At 42.2% G+C, this 21,047-nt stretch overlaps 3 protein-coding genes and 3 long non-coding RNA genes across 6 annotated transcripts in view; 4 read left to right on the forward strand and 2 right to left on the reverse strand.

Moving 5' to 3' along the window:
- Positions 1–16,827, reverse strand: part of rtca (RNA 3'-terminal phosphate cyclase) — a 90,549-nt gene extending 73,722 nt beyond the window's left edge. Inside the window, exon 1 of the mRNA XM_077607296.1 lies at positions 16,824–16,827. The gene's annotated coding sequence lies outside the window, so the exon portion shown is untranslated. The remainder of the gene's footprint in view (positions 1–16,823) is intronic.
- On the forward strand, positions 1,327–2,171 carry LOC144079447 (uncharacterized). Its single transcript, XM_077608224.1, has 2 exons — positions 1,327–1,481; positions 1,674–2,171. The coding sequence occupies exons 1-2, from the start codon at positions 1,339–1,341 to the stop codon at positions 2,059–2,061; spliced, it is 531 nt and encodes a 176-aa protein (XP_077464350.1). The 5' UTR covers positions 1,327–1,338; the 3' UTR covers positions 2,062–2,171.
- Positions 4,968–6,231, forward strand: LOC144079083 (uncharacterized). Its single transcript, XM_077607634.1, has 4 exons — positions 4,968–5,449; positions 5,516–5,686; positions 5,787–5,936; positions 6,037–6,231. The coding sequence occupies exons 1-4, from the start codon at positions 5,408–5,410 to the stop codon at positions 6,229–6,231; spliced, it is 558 nt and encodes a 185-aa protein (XP_077463760.1). The 5' UTR covers positions 4,968–5,407.
- LOC144079353 (uncharacterized) lies at positions 7,216–9,023 on the reverse strand. The gene is made up of 2 exons (XR_013301503.1): positions 8,275–9,023; positions 7,216–8,209 (listed from the first exon to the last, which is right to left on the reverse strand). It is a non-coding gene; the product is annotated as an uncharacterized LOC144079353 (long non-coding RNA).
- On the forward strand, positions 12,629–13,686 carry LOC144079144 (uncharacterized). Its single transcript, XR_013301438.1, has 3 exons — positions 12,629–12,670; positions 12,981–13,037; positions 13,541–13,686. It is a non-coding gene; the product is annotated as an uncharacterized LOC144079144 (long non-coding RNA).
- LOC144079143 (uncharacterized) lies at positions 13,790–14,627 on the forward strand. Its single transcript, XR_013301437.1, has 2 exons — positions 13,790–13,918; positions 14,356–14,627. It is a non-coding gene; the product is annotated as an uncharacterized LOC144079143 (long non-coding RNA).
- Positions 16,828–21,047: the final 4,220 nt, after the last annotated feature.

Genomic DNA, 21,047 nt, shown 5'->3' on the forward strand with positions numbered 1-21,047 from the left:
GCTAACGTCGACCGTGGGCGTCCGCTTGGAGCAGGTGCAGGATTGCCTGCGGTTACCGTCGAACGAAACGTCGAGGGTTAGTAGTGTTTTTAGTTGTCATTTGTCTGAATGTGGGAACCCTGCTTGATGCCATCTTGTGGATTGTTGACAAACCATCTGTTGGGACCACGTCATAGGTGCAGACCCGCTTGAAACACGAAGAATGTGGAAGAATGTGGAAGAAGGTGGAAGAATGTGGAAGAAGAAGAGGAAGCGTTTAAATTTCACCGGCAATGCTCGCGACGAGTCACGCTATCTCCCGCCATGGATGTGAAACATTGTGAGGTTTATGAAGTCATCTTTAGGTCTCAAGGCTGCAACTACATGACCAGCTAACGTCGACCGTGGGCGTCCGCTTGGAGCAGGTGCAGGATTGCCTGCGGTTACCGTCGAACGAAACGTCGAGGGTTAGTAGTGTTTTTAGTTGTCATTTGTCTGAATGTGGGAACCCTGCTTGATGCCATCTTGTGGATTGTTGACAAACCATCTGTTGGGACCACGTCATAGGTGCAGACCCGCTTGAAACACGAAGAATGTGGAAGAATGTGGAAGAAGGTGGAAGAATGTGGAAGAAGAAGAGGAAGCGTTTAAATTTCACCGGCAATGCTCGCGACGAGTCACGCTATCTCCCGCCATGGATGTGAAACATTGTGAGGTTTATGAAGTCATCTTTAGGTCTCAAGGCTGCAACTACATGACCAGCTAACGTCGACCGTGGGCGTCCGCTTGGAGCAGGTGCAGGATTGCCTGCGGTTACCGTCGAACGAAACGTCGAGGGTTAGTAGTGTTTTTAGTTGTCATTTGTCTGAATGTGGGAACCCTGCTTGATGCCATCTTGTGGATTGTTGACAAACCATCTGTTGGGACCACGTCATAGGTGCAGACCCGCTTGAAACACGAAGAATGTGGAAGAATGTGGAAGAAGGTGGAAGAAGGTGGAAGAAGAAGAAGAAGAGGAAGGGTTTAAATTTCACCGGCAATGCTCGCGACGAGTCACGCTATCTCCCGCCATGGATGTTAAGCATTGTGAGGTTTATGAAGTCATCTTTAGGTCTCAAGGCTGCAACTACATGACCAGCTAACGTCGACCGTGGGCGTCCGCTTGGAGCAGGTGCAGGATTGCCTGCGGTTACCGTCGAACGAAACGTCGAGGGTTAGTAGTGTTTTTAGTTGTCATTTGTCTGAATGTGGGAACCCTGCTTGATGCCATCTTGTGGATTGTTGACAAACCATCTGTTGGGACCACGTCATAGGTGCAGACCCGCTTGAAACACGAAGAATGTGGAAGAATGTGGAAGAATGTGGAAGAAGGTGGAAGAAGAAGAGGAAGCGTTTAAATTTCACCGGCAATGCTCGCGACGAGTCACGCTATCTCCCGCCATGGATGTTAAGCATTGTGAGGTTTATGAAGTCATCTTTAGGTCTCAAGGCTGCAACGACAGGTAATCGGAAAAAAAAGCCTACTTTTTGAGGTCCTTATTGTTGTTTTAGCAAAGATAGTCAAGTGTTTTGGGAAATGTGGGAGCGAGCAGAGTTCCAGCGAGTCCAGGTACCCTAGGTTTTCCTCCTTTTGTTTCATCTCCTAAGGAATGTGCACCCCAACAAGTCTTTTTCTCTTTTGTTTTCTTCCGCAGGCTTGAATTGCTGCTCTCCTCCAACTCTCCCTCGCTGGACGGCTCAGCCCAATTGAGCATAGTGGCGACCGACGAGTTTTCCTTCGTCACCAAATTGTCTTTGCCGCTCACACGGGCCCCGGTCGAGCAAGTCAAAGAAGAATACGTGGGGGACCTTGTGACTTTGCTCCAGGTGATGCGTGATTCAACTGTCTCATCCTCTTTTGGCTCATGCGGGCGGGCAGGCAACAGCACCTGCATTGTTATGATCGGGGGTCGCGTTCCTCCTCGGACGCTCCAGCGCGACCAATTTGCATGGGTTCTGACGTCACCACAGGAGGGGGAGGCGCAGCCGCTGCGGGGGAACCCGGAAGCAGGCGCCCAAGTCCAAGCATGGACTTTCAATTGATGGCAAACAAACAGGTCCCAGATTTGTTTGTTAAGTCACACAACTGCAGACATTGTGCCTCTATCTCTCTCATTTTGACATTTCCAACTTGTCACAATTATTCCAAAAGAAGCCACCCATTAAACGAGAAGTTGCCATTTCTGCCGCTGCCCTCGTTGTCTCTCTAGTTGGCTGGCTGTCGATCCGGATGGCCAATTCCACGAGCGCGTCGAGGGACCCTGGTTCCTCTCGGATCGCCAGCTCCTCCCGCATCTCCACATTCAGCCGTCGTGGGGGGAGGGCGGAGTCATTAAAGGCACTCTCGGTGGCTAAGATGCGGAATTCGACCCAGTCTTTTGCCACGCTCCGGACGCCTTGTCTGAGAGCTCTTAAGCGCCCACCGGCTGCCTCCCGGCGAAGATCTTTCGCATCTCTGCGGTCAATAAGTCGTAGGAGGTACAAATGCGGGAGCCTTGCTCCCATTCGGCGCTCGCCCAGGCTAGGGCCTCATCACGAAGGCAGCCGATCAGGTAAGCGATCTTGGCTCGGTCCGAGGTGTGGGTGAGCCTCGGTGGTTCAAACACCAACTGCCATTGAACCAGGAAGCGCCGGCATGCGCCGAGATCTCCACCCTAGGGGGGGGGGGGGCCTTAGGTCCCTGTTGCGGCGATATCGGTGTTACCAGGGGAGCGGCTGGGGTTAGCTGGGCACTTGGTGAATGAGGCAAAGAATTGAGTAGTGCTCGTATGTCATCCAGGGGTCTCAGCCATGCTCGATACCTTAGAACAGAGGTACGCAATAGCTTGGGTATGCTGTTCCACCACCTGCCAAATTGGGTCGGAGGGGGCCTGGCCTGCGCCCGCGGGATCGTGCTGTTATGATCGGGGGTGGAAGAGCCCAAAGCAGGCGAGGGCTGGGAGTCTGCTTCTCCAATCTTGATTAGAATGATCCAAGTGAAAGGCCAGGCACCAGAGGGGATGGCGTCGGGATGGCGTCGGCGTGTCGTTAGGCGTATCCGTGGTCGTGGAGGCCGAGCGTAGTCGGAATCCTGGGAGCAAAACAAGAGGTCTTAAATCAACGAAGGAAGGCGAGAAAATACAAGCAGGTACGTACCTCACTGTGAGCAGATCAGACGATCCCGCAGTGTGGTTCTGTTCTTGGTGGCCTTAAATACTCCTCACTGGCTAATGACTCACACCTGGCAGCCCTCGAGTCATTAGAGGCAGGGGTGTCAAACTTACGGCCCGCGGGCCGGAACCGGCCCCCAAGGAGGTTCGATCAGGCCCGCAGGATCATTTAAAAGTGGAAAAAATGCATCAAAGACATGGAATTCATATTCTTAATTCCCTGCAATTCACGGATTATCCGCTAAGGGGCGCACTCTTTCCATCAGAGTAGAAGACAAGCTGCATCACTGAGACAGAAACTTTCTTCATTACACATTTCAAATCACTCTCCTTAGTTTGTAAGGTGCACGCAAAAAGATTACATTTTGATTTTATATGCGTATGTGTAAGTGGTTTAAAAATTCCTTTCATTAAAAGTCTCTTTTAATCTTAAAGTGCATGACTATATTTTTCAGTACCAATTCAAGTTTTGTGCCTTTGTACAATCAGTGGGATCCGTTGCAATGCCTATTTGTGAATGATAAAAGTCAATTGCACATTTGTCTAAGGAAATATGAGGTGTTTCATGAAAGGATAGTTCATTCCATTTCAATATTTTCCTAATGTTCTTGTGCTTCTTTACACCAAAACAAAGGAAAGACATGATATTTGGGTTATTTATAGCAGAGCATGGTATCATTTTAATGGTGCGGCCCACTTGACATCTCCCTAGGCCGCCGTATGTGGCCCACCATGCCAAATGACTTTGACAGCCCTGCATTAGAGGCAGGACCTGTGGTTGGGTGGCGGGCGCAACCAGCCACCAATCTCGTCTGGGGCCTGACACACATGTTTATGAACACATTGCTCGGGACATCCTAGCTGTCTTGGAGTAAAACTGCAGCACATTTTCAAAATAAGGGCTGGCGGAAAAGTTAGACACGGAGCAAAAATGTTCCACTGTGAGAGTGAAAGATCCACACCACAACAGACCGACACACACAAAAAACACACAAATAAAACCACATTATTCACCTTGACTACTGTCTATGTACATTGCTTACTGACACTGTCTATATTTCTATAGTGAAAAGGGCAGTCGTGACTGACGCGCGGGTGCATGTCAGGCTCAAAGCCTGACACCATTAGCAATCGACAATCATGTTTTTGTCTGCTACCAGTGACCGACCGAGACTATCCGGATCAGAGCCAAACTTTCTTCAGGTTTAGCGTTATCAAGGTAGTGTTTTAGTCGTGCCTTGTCTTTCTTGTCATTTGGATTCTTCTGATTATTATTATCATTAATGTTGTAATAACAATAAAATCGGATTATCATCAATGCTTTTCTCAATTGTTGTCTTTTTTATGGTACAAATAAATACATAGTATTATTGTGTATTACTTTTTCAATGTCATTTGACTAAATTGCAAGATCAATCATCCATTCTGGTTAGTCGTAGTGATACATTGTGAAGTTGTTTGCAAACTGCCAACAAACCGCTAGGAGGAGACGAAGAAGAGAAACACGAAGAATGTGGAAGAAGAAGAAGAAGAAGAAGAAGAATATTATGTATTACTTTTTTAAATGTCATTTGACTAAATTGCAAGATCAATCATCCATCCTGGTTAGTCGTAGTGATACATTGCTAAGTATGTTGCTTTATTAATAATAAAAAAAAAAAAATAATAATAAAAAAAAATCATAAATAAAATAATAATAAAAAAATAAATGAAACATGACACATATCACATAACTTCACACAGTCGAGGACACTGTATGCGTTGCTGCGGCACACTGCTAGAGAGAGAAGAAGAAGTGGAAGCGTTTAAATTTCAACTGGCAATCCGCACGTGGACCTTGGACGAGTCACGGATATTTCCCGCAATGGCTTCAAGGCAGGAGCAGTCTTTGACGAAAGTGATTGAAGTCACCGTTAGGCTTCAAGGCAGCAGCAGCAGCAGCAGCAGCAGTCTTTGACGTTGCCCAGAGAGAATGAGGATGAGATTTTGTTTCTAGTCCATGTCCTAATGTGCCATTAGATGCTTTCTGAGAAGACCGAAGAGTTGGCGCGTCAAACCCTAACCCTATCGCAGCTGCAGATGAAGTTTGAGCACTCGGCTGCGACTTGGACCATGGATGTCGCCGTCATGTGTGAGCAGCTCATCAAGGCGGTGAACGTAACCATGGACCCGGAATCGAGTCCAATATATCGGCTGGAGGCCCTAAAGTTTTTTGAGGAGTTTCAAGAGTAGAGCATAAGATGGTGCAACAACAAGGACAGTTAATGTCGACCGTGGCTGAGGTAAGGCCCTGCTCGATGCCATCTTGTGGATGTGCTGACAAACCTTCTGTTGGGACCACGTCGTAGGCGCAGACCCGCTTGGAGCAGCAAATTCAGCATCGGTCGGAGGTGGACTTGCAGATGATGCAACAACACAAGCAGGCAATGGACACAGTGGACCAGCGTCTCAGACAGGCGCTGCAATGCCTGACGGCATTACCATCAAAGGCGGAGGGTTTATCTGGCAATGCGACGGAGGTTAGTAGAGTTTTTAGTTGTCATTTGTCTGAATGTGGGAACCCTGCTTGATGCCATCTTGTGGATTGTTGACAAACCATCTGTTGGGACCACGTCATAGGCGCAGAGCTGCTTGCAGCAGCAAACTCAGCACCGGTCGGAGGTGGAGCGTACGGTCACGCGACTGCATGACCAGCTAACGTCGACCGTGGGCGTCCGCTTGGAGCAGGTGCAGGATTGCCTGCGGTTACCGTCGAACGAAACGTCGAGGGTTAGTAGTGTTTTTAGTTGTCATTTGTCTGAATGTGGGAACCCTGCTTGATGCCATCTTGTGGATTGTTGACAAACCATCTGTTGGGACCACGTCATAGGTGCAGACCCGCTTGAAACACGAAGAATGTGGAAGAATGTGGAAGAAGGTGGAAGAAGAAGAAGAAGAGGAAGCGTTTAAATTTCACCGGCAATGCTCGCGACGAGTCACGCTATCTCCCGCCATGGATGTTAAGCATTGTGAGGTTTATGAAGTCATCTTTAGGTCTCAAGGCTGCAACTACATGACCAGCTAACGTCGACCGTGGGCGTCCGCTTGGAGCAGGTGCAGGATTGCCTGCGGTTACCGTCGAACGAAACGTCGAGGGTTAGTAGTGTTTTTAGTTGTCATTTGTCTGAATGTGGGAACCCTGCTTGATGCCATCTTGTGGATTGTTGACAAACCATCTGTTGGGACCACGTCATAGGTGCAGACCCGCTTGAAACACGAAGAATGTGGAAGAATGTGGAAGAAGGTGGAAGAAGGTGGAAGAAGGTGGAAGAAGAAGAGGAAGCGTTTAAATTTCACCGGCAATGCTCGCGACGAGTCACGCTATCTCCCGCCATGGATGTTAAGCATTGTGAGGTTTATGAAGTCATCTTTAGGTCTCAAGGCTGCAACGACAGGTAATCGGAAAAAAAAGCCTACTTTTTGAGGTCCTTATTGTTGTTTTAGCAAAGATAGTCAAGTGTTTTGGGAAATGTGGGAGCGAGCAGAGTTCCAGCGAGTCCAGGTACCCTAGGTTTTCCTCCTTTTGTTTCATCTCCTAAGGAATGTGCACCCCAACAAGTCTTTTTCTCTTTTGTTTTCTTCCGCAGGCTTGAATTGCTGCTCTCCTCCAACTCTCCCTCGCTGGACGGCTCAGCCCAATTGAGCATAGTGGCGACCGACGAGTTTTCCTTCGTCACCAAATTGTCTTTGCCGCTCACACGGGCCCCGGTCGAGCAAGTCAAAGAAGAATACGTGGGGGACCTTGTGACTTTGCTCCAGGTGATGCGTGATTCAACTGTCTCATCCTCTTTAAGCTCATGCGGGCGGGCAGGCAACAGCACCTGCATTGTTATGATCGGGGGTCGCGTTCCTCCTCGGACGCTCCAGCGCGACCAATTTGCATGGGTTCTGACGTCACCACAGGAGGGGGAGGCGCAGCCGCTGCGGGGGAACCCGGAAGCAGGCGCCCAAGTCCAAGCATGGACTTTCAATTGATGGCAAACAAACAGGTCCCAGATTTGTTTGTTAAGTCACACAACTGCAGACATTGTGCCTCTATCTCTCTCATTTTGACATTTCCAACTTGTCACAATTATTCCAAAAGAAGCCACTCATTAAACGAGAAGTTGCCATTTCTGCCGCTGCCCTCGTTGTCTCTCTAGTTGGCTGGCTGTCGATCCGGATGGCCAATTCCACGAGCGCGTCGAGGGACCCTGGTTCCTCTCGGATCGCCAGCTCCTCCCGCATCTCCACATTCAGCCGTCGTGGGGGGAGGGCGGAGTCATTAAAGGCACTCTCGGTGGCTAAGATGCGGAATTCGACCCAGTCTTTTGCCACGCTCCGGACGCCTTGTCTGAGAGCTCTTAAGCGCCCACCGGCTGCCTCCCGGCGAAGATCTTTCGCATCTCTGCGGTCAATAAGTCGTAGGAGGTACAAATGCGGGAGCCTTGCTCCCATTCGGCGCTCGCCCAGGCTAGGGCCTCATCACGAAGGCAGCCGATCAGGTAAGCGATCTTGGCTCGGTCCGAGGTGTGGGTGAGCCTCGGTGGTTCAAACACCAACTGCCATTGAACCAGGAAGCGCCGGCATGCGCCGAGATCTCCACCCTAGGGGGGGGGGGGGGCCTTAGGTCCCTGTTGCGGCGATATCGGTGTTACCAGGGGAGCGGCTGGGGTTAGCTGGGCACTTGGTGAATGAGGCAAAGAATTGAGTAGTGCTCGTATGTCATCCAGGGGTCTCAGCCATGCTCGATACCTTAGAACAGAGGTACGCAATAGCTTGGGTATGCTGTTCCACCACCTGCCAAATTGGGTCGGAGGGGGCCTGGCCTGCGCCCGCGGGATCGTGCTGTTATGATCGGGGGTGGAAGAGCCCAAAGCAGGCGAGGGCTGGGAGTCTGCTTCTCCAATCTTGATTAGAATGATCCAAGTGAAAGGCCAGGCACCAGAGGGGATGGCGTCGGGATGGCGTCGGCGTGTCGTTAGGCGTATCCGTGGTCGTGGAGGCCGAGCGTAGTCGGAATCCTGGGAGCAAAACAAGAGGTCTTAAATCAACGAAGGAAGGCGAGAAAATACAAGCAGGTACGTACCTCACTGTGAGCAGATCAGACGATCCCGCAGTGTGGTTCTGTTCTTGGTGGCCTTAAATACTCCTCACTGGCTAATGACTCACACCTGGCAGCCCTCGAGTCATTAGAGGCAGGGGTGTCAAACTTACGGCCCGCGGGCCGGAACCGGCCCCCAAGGAGGTTCGATCAGGCCCGCAGGATCATTTAAAAGTGGAAAAAATGCATCAAAGACATGGAATTCATATTCTTAATTCCCTGCAATTCACGGATTATCCGCTAAGGGGCGCACTCTTTCCATCAGAGTAGAAGACAAGCTGCATCACTGAGACAGAAACTTTCTTCATTACACATTTCAAATCACTCTCCTTAGTTTGTAAGGTGCACGCAAAAAGATTACATTTTGATTTTATATGCGTATGTGTAAGTGGTTTAAAAATTCCTTTCATTAAAAGTCTCTTTTAATCTTAAAGTGCATGACTATATTTTTCAGTACCAATTCAAGTTTTGTGCCTTTGTACAATCAGTGGGATCCGTTGCAATGCCTATTTGTGAATGATAAAAGTCAATTGCACATTTGTCTAAGGAAATATGAGGTGTTTCATGAAAGGATAGTTCATTCCATTTCAATATTTTCCTAATGTTCTTGTGCTTCTTTACACCAAAACAAAGGAAAGACATGATATTTGGGTTATTTATAGCAGAGCATGGTATCATTTTAATGGTGCGGCCCACTTGACATCTCCCTAGGCCGCCGTATGTGGCCCACCATGCCAAATGACTTTGACAGCCCTGCATTAGAGGCAGGACCTGTGGTTGGGTGGCGGGCGCAACGAGCCACCAATCTCGTCTGGGGCCTGACACACATGTTTATGAACACATTGCTCGGGACATCCTAGCTGTCTTGGAGTAAAACTGCAGCACATTTTCAAAATAAGGGCTGGCGGAAAAGTTAGACACGGAGCAAAAATGTTCCACTGTGAGAGTGAAAGATCCACACCACAACAGACCGACACACACAAAAAACACACAAATAAAACCACATTATTCACCTTGACTACTGTCTATGTACATTGCTTACTGACACTGTCTATATTTCTATAGTGAAAAGGGCAGTCGTGACTGACGCGCGGGTGCATGTCAGGCTCAAAGCCTGACACCATTAGCAATCGACAATCATGTTTTTGTCTGCTACCAGTGACCGACCGAGACTATCCGGATCAGAGCCAAACTTTCTTCAGGTTTAGCGTTATCAAGGTAGTGTTTTAGTCGTGCCTTGTCTTTCTTGTCATTTGGATTCTTCTGATTATTATTATCATTAATGTTGTAATAACAATAAAATCGGATTATCATCAATGCTTTTCTCAATTGTTGTCTTTTTTATGGTACAAATAAATACATAGTATTATTGTGTATTACTTTTTCAATGTCATTTGACTAAATTGCAAGATCAATCATCCATTCTGGTTAGTCGTAGTGATACATTGTGAAGTTGTTTGCAAACTGCCAACAAACCGCTAGGAGGAGACGAAGAAGAGAAACACGAAGAATGTGGAAGAAGAAGAAGAAGAAGAAGAAGAAGAAGAAGAAGAAGAAGAAGAAGAAGAAGAGGAAGCGTTTAAATTTCACCGGCAATGCTCGCGACGAGTCACGCTATCTATCGCCATGGCTTTGAGACTGACTGAAGTTTTTGAAGTCACCGTTAAGTGTGAAGGCTCCGACGACAGGTAATCTGAGAAAAAGCCTACTTTTTGAGGCCCTTATTGTTGTTTTAGCAAAGATAGTCAAGTTTTGACCTGTCAATTTAGTCCCCGGGGCTATTTTAAAGTTAAGAATTCTGTGTCTAAGTAATGGCGGTGACTATTCCCCGCATACCTGTCAACTTATACGTTTTCCCCTTATTTTATACGTTTTTTGATCATTTCAAATTGTGTACGCCGTATAACAACTTTTGTACGGGATTTTTTTTAAGTACGTTTTTTGTAAAACGGATCTCGTTTGACGCATTTCGGCTGTAATCCGGATCGTCTCGGTCACTGGTAGCAGACGAAAACGCCATCGTCAACTGCTAATATTGTCATGCTTTAAGCATGATATGCGCACACGCATTCCCCTTTCACACGAAACAGGAAATGATTAAATCATTTCCTGTTTCGTTATTTAAGGAGCTATGGGTCCGAATACATTCACGGTCGCGTCACGACAACGCGGCGCGACCATAACACTTTTACGTGCACCCTAGTATGTGAGTAAATATGTGCCGCGTTGCATTTGTACGCTTTTCTATTGCTTAATACGGGGGATTCCAATCATTAATAATAATAATAATAATCATAATTCTAATCGGACATAGGCCATGTCGTCATTACCACAACACAAAAGCCTACTTGTCATCACACGCAGAAACTCGGTAACCTTTCAATTTCTTGGACTATTTAACCGTTAAGAATTCTGTGTCTAGTCTAATTCTAGTCAAAGGTATTAGTAGAGTACACAAAATACTGACACATTTAACATTTGTGGCTGGTCAATTCGATGCAAATTTCAAAATACTACATGTCTGCAGAAGTTGCTTGTATCAACCCTGAAAACAGTCTTTTTATACTTCCAGAAAAAAAAACCTCCGCATCACCATCGCACCGGAGCCGAGCACAAGTGATCCTCAAAAACACGTGAGTACAGCATTTTTTTTTTTCAAATCTATCAAAAATCCTGTGCTTTACTGTCTTCATGTTAAATAAAAGTGCCATGAGAAAAGTCTTCATTGTTGAGAATGAGTGACATTGCAACCTCAATTTAAACCATCCATGTCTTGTGGCCAAATTTGTGTTACACATGGAAATAGCATGTACAGACGCTCCCCTACTTACGAACGAAGGAGTTAGGTTCCGAGCGGTTGTTCATAAGTTGAATTAGTTGGTAAGTTGATTCAGTGCTATATTTTGTATTATCATTTATCTTTAAGGCCGATATAAGTATATTGAAGGTAAATATAAGTGCATTTGTATGTTTAAGGCTTGTATAAGTAACATGCATTGGTTTGTACTGAAAAAAAAACATTTAATAAAATGGAGAGAATATGTACACTACTGTATAGAGAGAGAAATGTATGTATTAGAAAGTGGCCGAAAGAAGCGAGCTAACGACGATTGCACCGTTTTCTTCTTTTTTTCCATCATAAATGATGCGGTAGCACTGTATGGCATCATTCAATTGATTTGCAAACTTTGTGCAACGTTCAATATTTGGGTCCTGCTGCTCCATCTTTCTGTTTAGAAATGGTACTGACGGTCGGTGGAACGATTCAAGTTGTATTCCCGTGCAACGCTCACCACTTTCTCACGCGCATCAAGCTTCGTTATTATTGCCACTGGTTTCAAATGAAATGGCTTGCATCTCCTTCACTAGAAGCCTTTCGCTTTTCACCAACCATATTGAATAATGGCTGCACGAGATATTTCATGATAAAAATGAAAAAGGTTCTTTGCGCACTGGAGCTACGTCACGCACTTGCGCAACTTACGCACTGCAACGAACTGGGCAGAGGAAGGTGGATGCTGGGTGAGCCGAGCGCTCTCAGCGCCAGGCGTCGTCGGTATTAGCGGCGGAAAGAAGCACTACTCGGAAAAAGGCGCGCAATACAAAATCCAACTTGCGAACATTTTTCGACATAAACGCAATTTGCAGACATGTTCGTATGTACCGTTGTTCGTAAGTCGAATGTTCGTAAGTAGGGGAGCGTCTGTACTGTATCATTATTATTTATTTTTAATCATGACTCAAACATTTTGCAAATAAAATTAGAATTCTTCTTGGACATAAAATGTGTGTTGGCTTTCTGGGAGTGGTAAGCAATGTGTCTATTGATTGACCTTTTCTTTTTGCTTTAAGGATCTCATTGTTACCTGCGTGGATGTGACAGATCATTCTTTCCGGTTTTCCTCCCGTCTTTGCCAAGAGGACTTCCCGAGGTCTGTCTGGGAAGAATTGACCAGCATTGCATTCCATTCCATTCAGTGTGTCATTTTAAAACACCTTTATTTGATTTTTGTGTGCAGTTTGAAAGAGAGGTATGGCCTTCATGCGCAATTGGGCTCATTTCCTGAAGCGCTGATGAAGGCTTTTGGGAAATGTGGGAGCAAACAGAGTTCCAGCGAGTTCAGGTACCCTAGCTTCTCCTCCTTTTGTTTCATCTCCTAAGGAATGTGCACCCCAACAAGTCTTTTTCTCTTTTGTTTTGTTCCGCAGGCTTGATTTGCTGCTCTCGGCCGACTCTCCCTCGCTGGACCGCTCAGCCGAATTGAGCATAATAGAGACCGCCGAGTTGGCCAGCGTCACCATATTTTCTTTGACGCTCACACGGGCCCCGGTCAAGGAGGTCAAAAAAGAATCCCTGGGGGACTTGGCGACTTTTCTCCAGGTGATGCGTGATTCAACTGTCTCATCCTCTTTTGGCTCATGCGGGCGGGCGGGGGGCAACAGCACCTGCATTGGACCACATGTTCATGAACACATTGCTCGGGACACCCTAGCTGGCTTGGAGTGAAACTGCAGCACATTTTCAAAATAAGGGCTGGCGTTTTTTTACAAATAACGGCCCTTTTTTAAAAACATTTTTTTCTCGTACAAAAGTTGTTATACGGCGTACACCATTTCAAATGATTACAAAAGGTATAAAACACTGGGAAAATGTATCAATTGACATGTATGATGTTGTCTTTATGTCACAGGCACGCAATGATAGCCTGGAGCTGCAATTGGCGAAGACTAAAGCGGATTTAGAACAGGTGGGTGTTTATGTCCACTGTCAAGATACCAAATTGGAATGAACCTTTAACATTGCCCAGAGAGGATGAGGATGAGATTTTGTTTCTAGTCCATGTCCTAATGTGCCATTAGATGCTTTCTGAGAAGACCGAAGAGTTGGCGCTTCTGCGCTGGGAATCGAGAAGTCAAACCAGTTGGCTATCGCTAGTCTTAGACGTGCAGTTTTAGCACCTATCCCTAATTCCTTAACTCCGTCTGGTCCCGTCGAACAAACTCAGACAGGAGACCTTTTGTTCATTGTCATCGAGTTAACAACCATAGTTTTACTCCTACAGTGGTAATACTATATCCAAATGAAACAGCTACAACAAAATGAATGAGTCAAATGTCCTATTGGTCATTAGCGAGCCGTCCGTCATTGCGACGAGCTGCGGACTAAATTTGAGCACTCGGCTGTGGTAAGGCCCTGCTCGATGCCATCTTGTTGATTGCTGACAAACCTTCTGTTGGGACCACGTCATAGGCGCAGAGCTGCTTGCAGCAGCAAACTCAGCACCGGTCGGAGGTGGAGCGTACGGTCACGCGACTGCATGACCAGCTAACGTCGACCGTGGGCGGCCGCTTGGAGCAGGTGCAGGATTGCCTGCGGTCACCGTCGCACGAAACGTCGAGGGTTAGTAGTGTTTTTAGTTGTCATTTGTCTGAATGTGGGAACCCTGCTTGATTGATGACCTACTATGGACTGGAAAAATGACGCCATCTGACGTTCTCAGGTTCGCACGATGGTGACCGCGTTGCAGCGCCGGTTTGCTGCTATGCACGCCAGGCAGAAGACGGAGCTCAGGTTATTGTTTAAGGAACAATAACCTGAAATCCAAACTGGCGCACACGGACCGAGGAGGTATGTCATCGAGCGTTAGAATTCGAATCCACTGGCTTAGACCTTCATTTCAAATTCAACAAGTTGCCAAACCACTTCCGCCGGATCCAATTCATTTCATAACCAGTGCTAGCTACCTCTGTACTTTTTGTATACGACGACAATGCCCTTGTTTTATCGAGTCAAATACTCATGTGATTGGACACCGCTTGATTGGACGCCTGGCGCCCAAGTCAGTTCAGTTGAGTAGCGAGCGACTTACGACTTCATCTGAAGTCTTCCAACGGCCATGTTGGATGGGGCAACGTTCCCATTCATGATGCAATTGCATCAAAATCTGCTTCAATCAATCAAACTCAAACTCATTTCTCAACCGATGTTGGCGTGGGACGTCCAATTTGGAGTCAGATGCTTGCCCGTTTTGGATGATTTTAGTCTGTTTTTTTTTTTTGTCGCAGACGAATGGCAGCTGATCTTCGGCGACCCCACCAAGTTCGGCTTGGGTCTCTTCTCGGTTTGCTTTGACGTGCTCTTTGTGGTTCAGCATGACTGCCTGTACCGCTCGCCTTACCAGGAGATCCGACAGTGCCGGTGAAGCCCCGCCCCCTGACCTCCTCGCATTTGAAGGCTCAAAAAAAAACTTGATTTTTCTATTTCCTCCTGCACGTATGTAGCCACGCACATTCTGTAAATACACTGAAAAATGAATAAAATCGGTAATGGGAATGAACTTTTTTTTGGTGTGGATTCTGAAGAATTGCTCCCCTTTATGAAATAAATATGATAATGAGATAAATTGGCCATTCCTTGCCAAAAACGTGGTTTTCCCCCTTCCCCGTTTTTCTTTCGAACATGAAATTTTTTTTCTCCAGAAAAGTGTCAACAACAAACCACCGTCGAGCCGTCAATCAAAACAGCTACCTCTGTACTTTTTGTATACGACGACAATGCCCTTGTGGCAAATGAGATGAGAAAATGATGAGTGCAAAAATAACCTTAGCAATGTACGATATTTTTATAAAACATGAGCGTATTTTCCAGCCTCATACTCCAGTGCGACTTATGTTTTTCTCTCTGACCACCAAAAGCCTGTGTTTTTTTTTTTTTTAGGCTGTATTCTGGTTCTCTGAAAAACTGTTAAGTTGACCCCGATGCCTAATTAACCTCTTGTTTGGATTTGGGTTAGTTCTTGGTTTCTAATCCAATCAAATATTGCCCTCCCAAAAATGCGACTTAATACACCATTGCGATTTATACATTTTTATTTTGTCTTCAGTGTGTTTTCTTTGGCTGGTGCGACTTATATTCAGGTGCCCTGGAAAAATACGGAAATGTTAGTTTAAGTGAATGCACTACTGTTGATTTATTGCAACCTATGTGCACGAAAATGACAGTGAGAGACATCAAAGTGGTTATGCGCAATCATTTGATGTGATGTTTGGCAGTACGACATAGCTATTGTTAGACTTCAAATTGCAATTTGAGGAATATTGGTAGCGGTCACGTTGCACTTTGGTTTGTGTGCAGGAGGAATGCGAGGAGCGGCCCCGTTTGTCCCTCCTGACATGCCGTCAGAGAGAGCAGCTGCTGCGGTCAATCAGCTGATTGCTTCCTGTTTTGCCTGTTGATTTGTACATCCCAGTTGGTTTATTAAAGATGTTGTTTGAAGCTAACTGCCTCGATTCCCCTCCTGCTTCCCGCACCTGGGTCCTAACCCATTCCCGATCGTAACAGCAGGAATGCCAGCGCGGCGAGCGGGAGGAAACGTCGCTGAAGTGCAAGATTGCCTCTCTGAACACGGCCCTGCACCAAATGGAGCAGCAAACAAATCGAGCCAGGGAGGCCCAGAGGTGAAGAATATGACATATTTTACTCCTTCATTTTATTGTAGCTGTTTCATTTTGATATAGTACCACTGTAGGATTAAAACTATTGTTCTCAACTCAATTACAATTTCTACTTCAAGGTGTGGTCCAGGTGTCAAGTGGTCCGGGTGAAACTATGTCTTAAAAATGACATAGTATAGTAAGGCTTTTTTTCTTAAAAAACGACATAGTATAGTAAGGCTTTTTTTCGTGAAACACTACATAGTATAGTAAGGCTTTTTTCGTGAAAAACTACATAGTATAGTAAGGCTTTTTTCTTAAAAAACGACATAGTATAGTAAGCCTTTTTTAATTAAAAAACTACATAGTATAGTATAGTAAGGCTTTAAAAAAAAACGACAGTATAGTAAGGCTTTTTTCTTTAAAAAACGACATAGTATAGTAAGGCTTTTTTCTAAACAAACGACATAGTATAGTAAGGCTTTTTTTTCTTAAAAAACAACATAGTATAGTAAGGCTTTTTTATTAAAAAACGAAATAGTATAGTAAGGCTTTTTTTATAAAAAAAATGGATTAGTATAGTAAGGCTTTTTTTCTTAAAAAACGACAGTATAGTAAGGCTTTTTTTCTTAAAAAATGATACAGTATAGTAAGCCTTTTTTTTTTTTTTAAAAAAGAACGACATAGTATAGTAAGGCTTTTTTTCTTCTTAAAAAACTACATAGTATCGTAAGGCTTTTTTCGTAAAAAACTACATGTTATAGTAAGGCGATTTTTTTCTTTAAAAACTACATAGTATCGTAAGGCTTTTTTCATAAAAAAACGACAGTATAGTAAGGCTTAAAAAAAAAAAAAAAAAAAGAACGATATAGTATAGTAAGTTTATTTTTTCCAGCACTTGGCTTCTCTCAATGACCATCTCATATAGCAAGCTCTAATGTCTTAATTTTAAAAAAGAGTTAATTTTTTAGCTAGCTAGCTTCCTGTACATTTCTCTTGTTGATGATTCTCTGTTTTCCCCCATTTTTTTTCTCTTTTTTGGGGGTAGCAGCGGGCGCAGCGGCAGCCGTTCCAGGCGTCGCTCGGGCAGCCGGGGAAGATCCTCCTCGCCGTCCAGTTCCCGCTCCTCCAAGTCCCGCTCCCGCTCCCGATCTCGGTCCGGCTCCCGCTCGTCGCGCTCCCGAAGCCGCTCGCGATCCTACTCCCGCTCCAGGTTTGAACGCCGTCCGCCCGTCTCCGCCGGCCCCGCCCCACGCTAAATCTGTCCACGCCCCCGGCAGGTCGAGGAGCGGATCCGCCTCGTCCCGAAGTCGCTCTCGCTCCAGGTCGCACTCTCGCTCGCCCTCCAGGAGACGGCGTGGACATAGGTCACGCAGCGCCTCGCCACCGTGAGTCAAGTTTCAAGCATTTAAAAAAAAAAAAAAAAAAGACATAGTTTAGTAAGGCTTTTTTTCTTAAAAAATGACATAGTATAGTAAGGATTTTTTTAATTAAAAAACGACATAGTATAGTAAGGCTTTTTTAATTAAAAAACGACAGTATAGTAAGGCTTTTTTTAAAAATCGACATAGTTTAGTAAGGCTTTTTCCCAAAAAAAAAACGACATAGTATAGTAAGGCTTTTTTCTTAAAAAATGACATAGTATAGTAAGGCTTTTTTTTTTAAATGACATAGTAAAGTAAGGCTTTTTTCTTCTAAACGGCATAGTATAGTAAGGCTTTTTTTCTTTAAAAATGACATAGTATAGTAAGGCTTTTTTAATTAAAAAACGACAGTATAGTAAGGCTTTTTTAATTAAAAAACGACAGTATAGTAAGGCTTTTGTTTTAAAATCGACATAGTATAGTAAGGCCTTTTTCTTAAAAAAAGCGACATAGTATAGTAAGGCTTTTTTTAAAAAAACGACATAGTATAGTAAGGCTTTTTAAATTAAAAAAACATATTATAGTAAGGCTTTTTTAATTAAAAAAACGACATAGTATAGTAAGGCATTTTTCTTTAAAAACAACATAGTATAGTAAGGCTTTTTTTCTTAAAAAACGACATAGTATAGTAAGGCATTTTTCTTTAAAAACAACATAGTATAGTAAGGCTTTTTTTCTTGAAAAATAAACATAGTATAGTAAGGATTTTTTAATTAAAAAACGACATAGTATAGTAAGGCTTTTTTAATTAAAAAACGACAGTATAGTAAGGCTTTTTTTTTTAAATCGACATAGTTTAGTAAGGCTTTTTCCCTAAAAAAAACGACATAGTATAGTAAGGCTTTTTTCTTAAAAAATGACATAGTATAGTAAGGATTTTTTAATTAAAAAACGACATAGTATAGTAAGGCTTTTTTAATTAAAAAACGACATAGTATAGTAAGGCTTTTTAAATTAAAAAACGACATAGTATAGTAAGGCTTTTTTCGTAAAAAAAAACGACATAGTATAGTAAGGCTTTTTTCTTTTAAAAAACCGACATAGTATAGTAAGGCTTTTTAAATTAAAAAATGACATAGTATAGTAAGGCTTTTTTTCATAAAAAACGACATAGTATAGTAAGGCTTTTTTTCATAAAAAACGACATAGTATAGTAAGGCTTTTCTCATGAAAAACGACATAGTATAGTAAGGCTTTTTTGTAAAAACGACCATGTATAGTAAGGCTTTTTTTCTTAAAAAATGACATAGTATAGTAAGGCTTTTTTAATAAAAAAATGACATAGTATAGTAAGGCTTTTTTCTTTAAAAAATGACATAGTATAGTAAGGCTTATTTTTAAAAAACGACATAGTATAGTAAGGCTTTTTTATTTAAAAAACGGCATAGTGTACTAAGGCTTTTTTCTTTAAAAACCGACATAGTATAGTAAGGCTTTTTTCTTTAAAAAAACGACATAGTATAGTAAGGCTTTTTTAATTAAAAAAGGACATAGTATAGTAAGGCTTTTTTTCTTAAAAAACGACATAGTATAGTAAGGCTTTTTTCTTTAAAAAACGGCATAGTATAGTAAGGCTTTTTTCTTAAAAAATGACATAGTATAGTAAGGCTTTTTTCTTTAAAAAAACGACATAGTATAGTAAGGCTTTTTTAATTAAAAAACAACATAGTATAGTAAGGCTTTTTTAATTAAAAAAGGACATAGTATAGTAAGGCTTTTTCCTTTAAAAAACGGCATAGTATAGTAAGGCTTTTTTCTTAAAAAACGACATAGTATAGTAAGGCTTTTTTTATTAAAAAACGACATGGTATAGTAAGGCTTTTTATTAAAGAACGACATAGTATAGTAAGGCTTTTTTCTTAAAAAAAACGACATACTATAGTATGGCTTTTTTCTTAAAAAAAAACGACATAGTATAGTAAGGCTTTTTAAATTAAAAAACGACATAGTATAGTAAGGCTTTTTTATTTAAAAAACGGCATAGAATAGTAAGGCTTTTTTCTTAAAAAACAACATAATATAGTAAGGCTTTTTTCTTAAAAAAACGACATAGTATAGTAAGGCTTTTTTCTTAAAAAAAACGACATAGTATAGTAAGGCTTTTTTTATTAAAAAACGACATAGTATAGTAAGGCTTTTTTCTTAAAAAATGACATAGTATAGTAAGGCTTTTCTATTAAAAAACGACATAGTATAGTAAGGCTTTTTTTCTTAAAAAACGACATAGTATAGTAAGGCTTTTTCATTAAAAAACGACAAAGTATAGTAAGGCTTTTTTCTTAAAAAAACGACATAGTATAGTAAGGCTTTTTAAATTAAAAAACGACATAGTATAGTAAGGCTTTTTTCTTAAAAAACGACATAGTATAGTAAGGCTTTTTTCTTAAAAAACGACATAGTATAGTAAGGCTTTTTTCTTTTAAAAAAACGACATAGTATAGTAAGGCTTTTTTCTTTTAAAAAACGACATAGTATAGTAAGGCTTTTCTATTAAAAAACGACATAGTATAGTAAGGCTTTTTTTCTTAAAAAACGACATAGTATAGTAAGGCTTTTTCATTAAAAAACGACAAAGTATAGTAAGGCTTTTTTCTTAAAAAAACGACATAGTATAGTAAGGCTTTTTTAATTAAAAAACGACATAGTATAGTAAGGCTTTTTTTAAATTAAAAAACGACATAGTATAGTAAGGCTTTTTTTTAAATTAAAAAACGACATAGTATAGTAAGGCATTTTTCTTAAAAAACAACATAGTATAGTAAGGCTTTTTTAATTAAAAAACGACATAGTATAGTAAAGCTTTATTTCTTAAAAAACGACATAGTATAGTAAGGCATTTTTCTTTAAAAACAACATAGTATAGTAAGGCTTTTTTAGAATTAAAAAACGACATAGTATAGTAAGGCTTTTCTTTAAAAAAGCGACATAGTATAGTAAGGCATTTTTCTTAAAAAACAACATCGTATAGTAAGGCTATTTTCTTGAAAAACCGACATAGTTTAGTAAGGCTTTTTTAAATTAAAAAACAACATAGTATAGTGAGGCTTTTTTTCTTGAAAAACCGACATAGTATAGTAAGGCTTTTTTCTTAAAAAACGACATAGTATAGTAAGGCTTTTTTTCATGAAACACTACATAGTATAGTAAGGCTTTTTTCGTGAAAAACTACATAGTATAGTAAGGCTTTTTTCTTAAAAAACGACATAGTATAGTAAGCCTTTTTTAATTAAAAAACTACATAGTATAGTAAGGCTTTTTTCTTTAACAAACGACATAGTATAGTAAGGCTTTTTTTCTTAAAAAACGACATAGTATAGTAAGGCTTTTTTTTATTAAAAAACGACATAGTATAGTAAGGCTTTTTTATTAAAAAACGACATAGTATAGTAAGGCTTTTTTTATTAAAAAAATGGATTAGTATAGTAAGGCTTTTTTTCTTAAAAAACGACAGTATAGTAAGGCTTTTTTTCTTAAAAAATGATACAGTATAGTAAGCCTTTTTTTTTTTTTTTAAAAAGAACGACATAGTATAGTAAGGCTTTTTTTCTTCTTAAAAAACTACATAGTATCGTAAGGCTTTTTTCGTAAAAAACTACATGTTATAGTAAGGCGATTTTTTTCTTTAAAAACTACATAGTATCGTAAGGCTTTTTTCGTAAAAAAACGACAGTATAGTAAGGCTTAAAAAAAAAAAAAAAAAAAGAACGATCTAGTATAGTAAGTTTATTTTTTCCAGCACTTGGCTTCTCTCAATGACCATCTCATATAGCAAGCTCTAATGTCTTAATTTTAAAAAAAAGTTAATTTTTTAGCTAGCTAGCTTCCTGTACATTTCTCTTGTTGATGATTCTCTGTTTTCCCCCATTTTTTTCTCTTTTTTGGGGTAGCAGCGGGCGCAGC

This window comes from Stigmatopora argus, chromosome 8 (genome assembly GCF_051989625.1).
Source record: "Stigmatopora argus isolate UIUO_Sarg chromosome 8, RoL_Sarg_1.0, whole genome shotgun sequence".
Classification (NCBI taxonomy): Eukaryota; Metazoa; Chordata; class Actinopteri; order Syngnathiformes; family Syngnathidae; genus Stigmatopora; species Stigmatopora argus.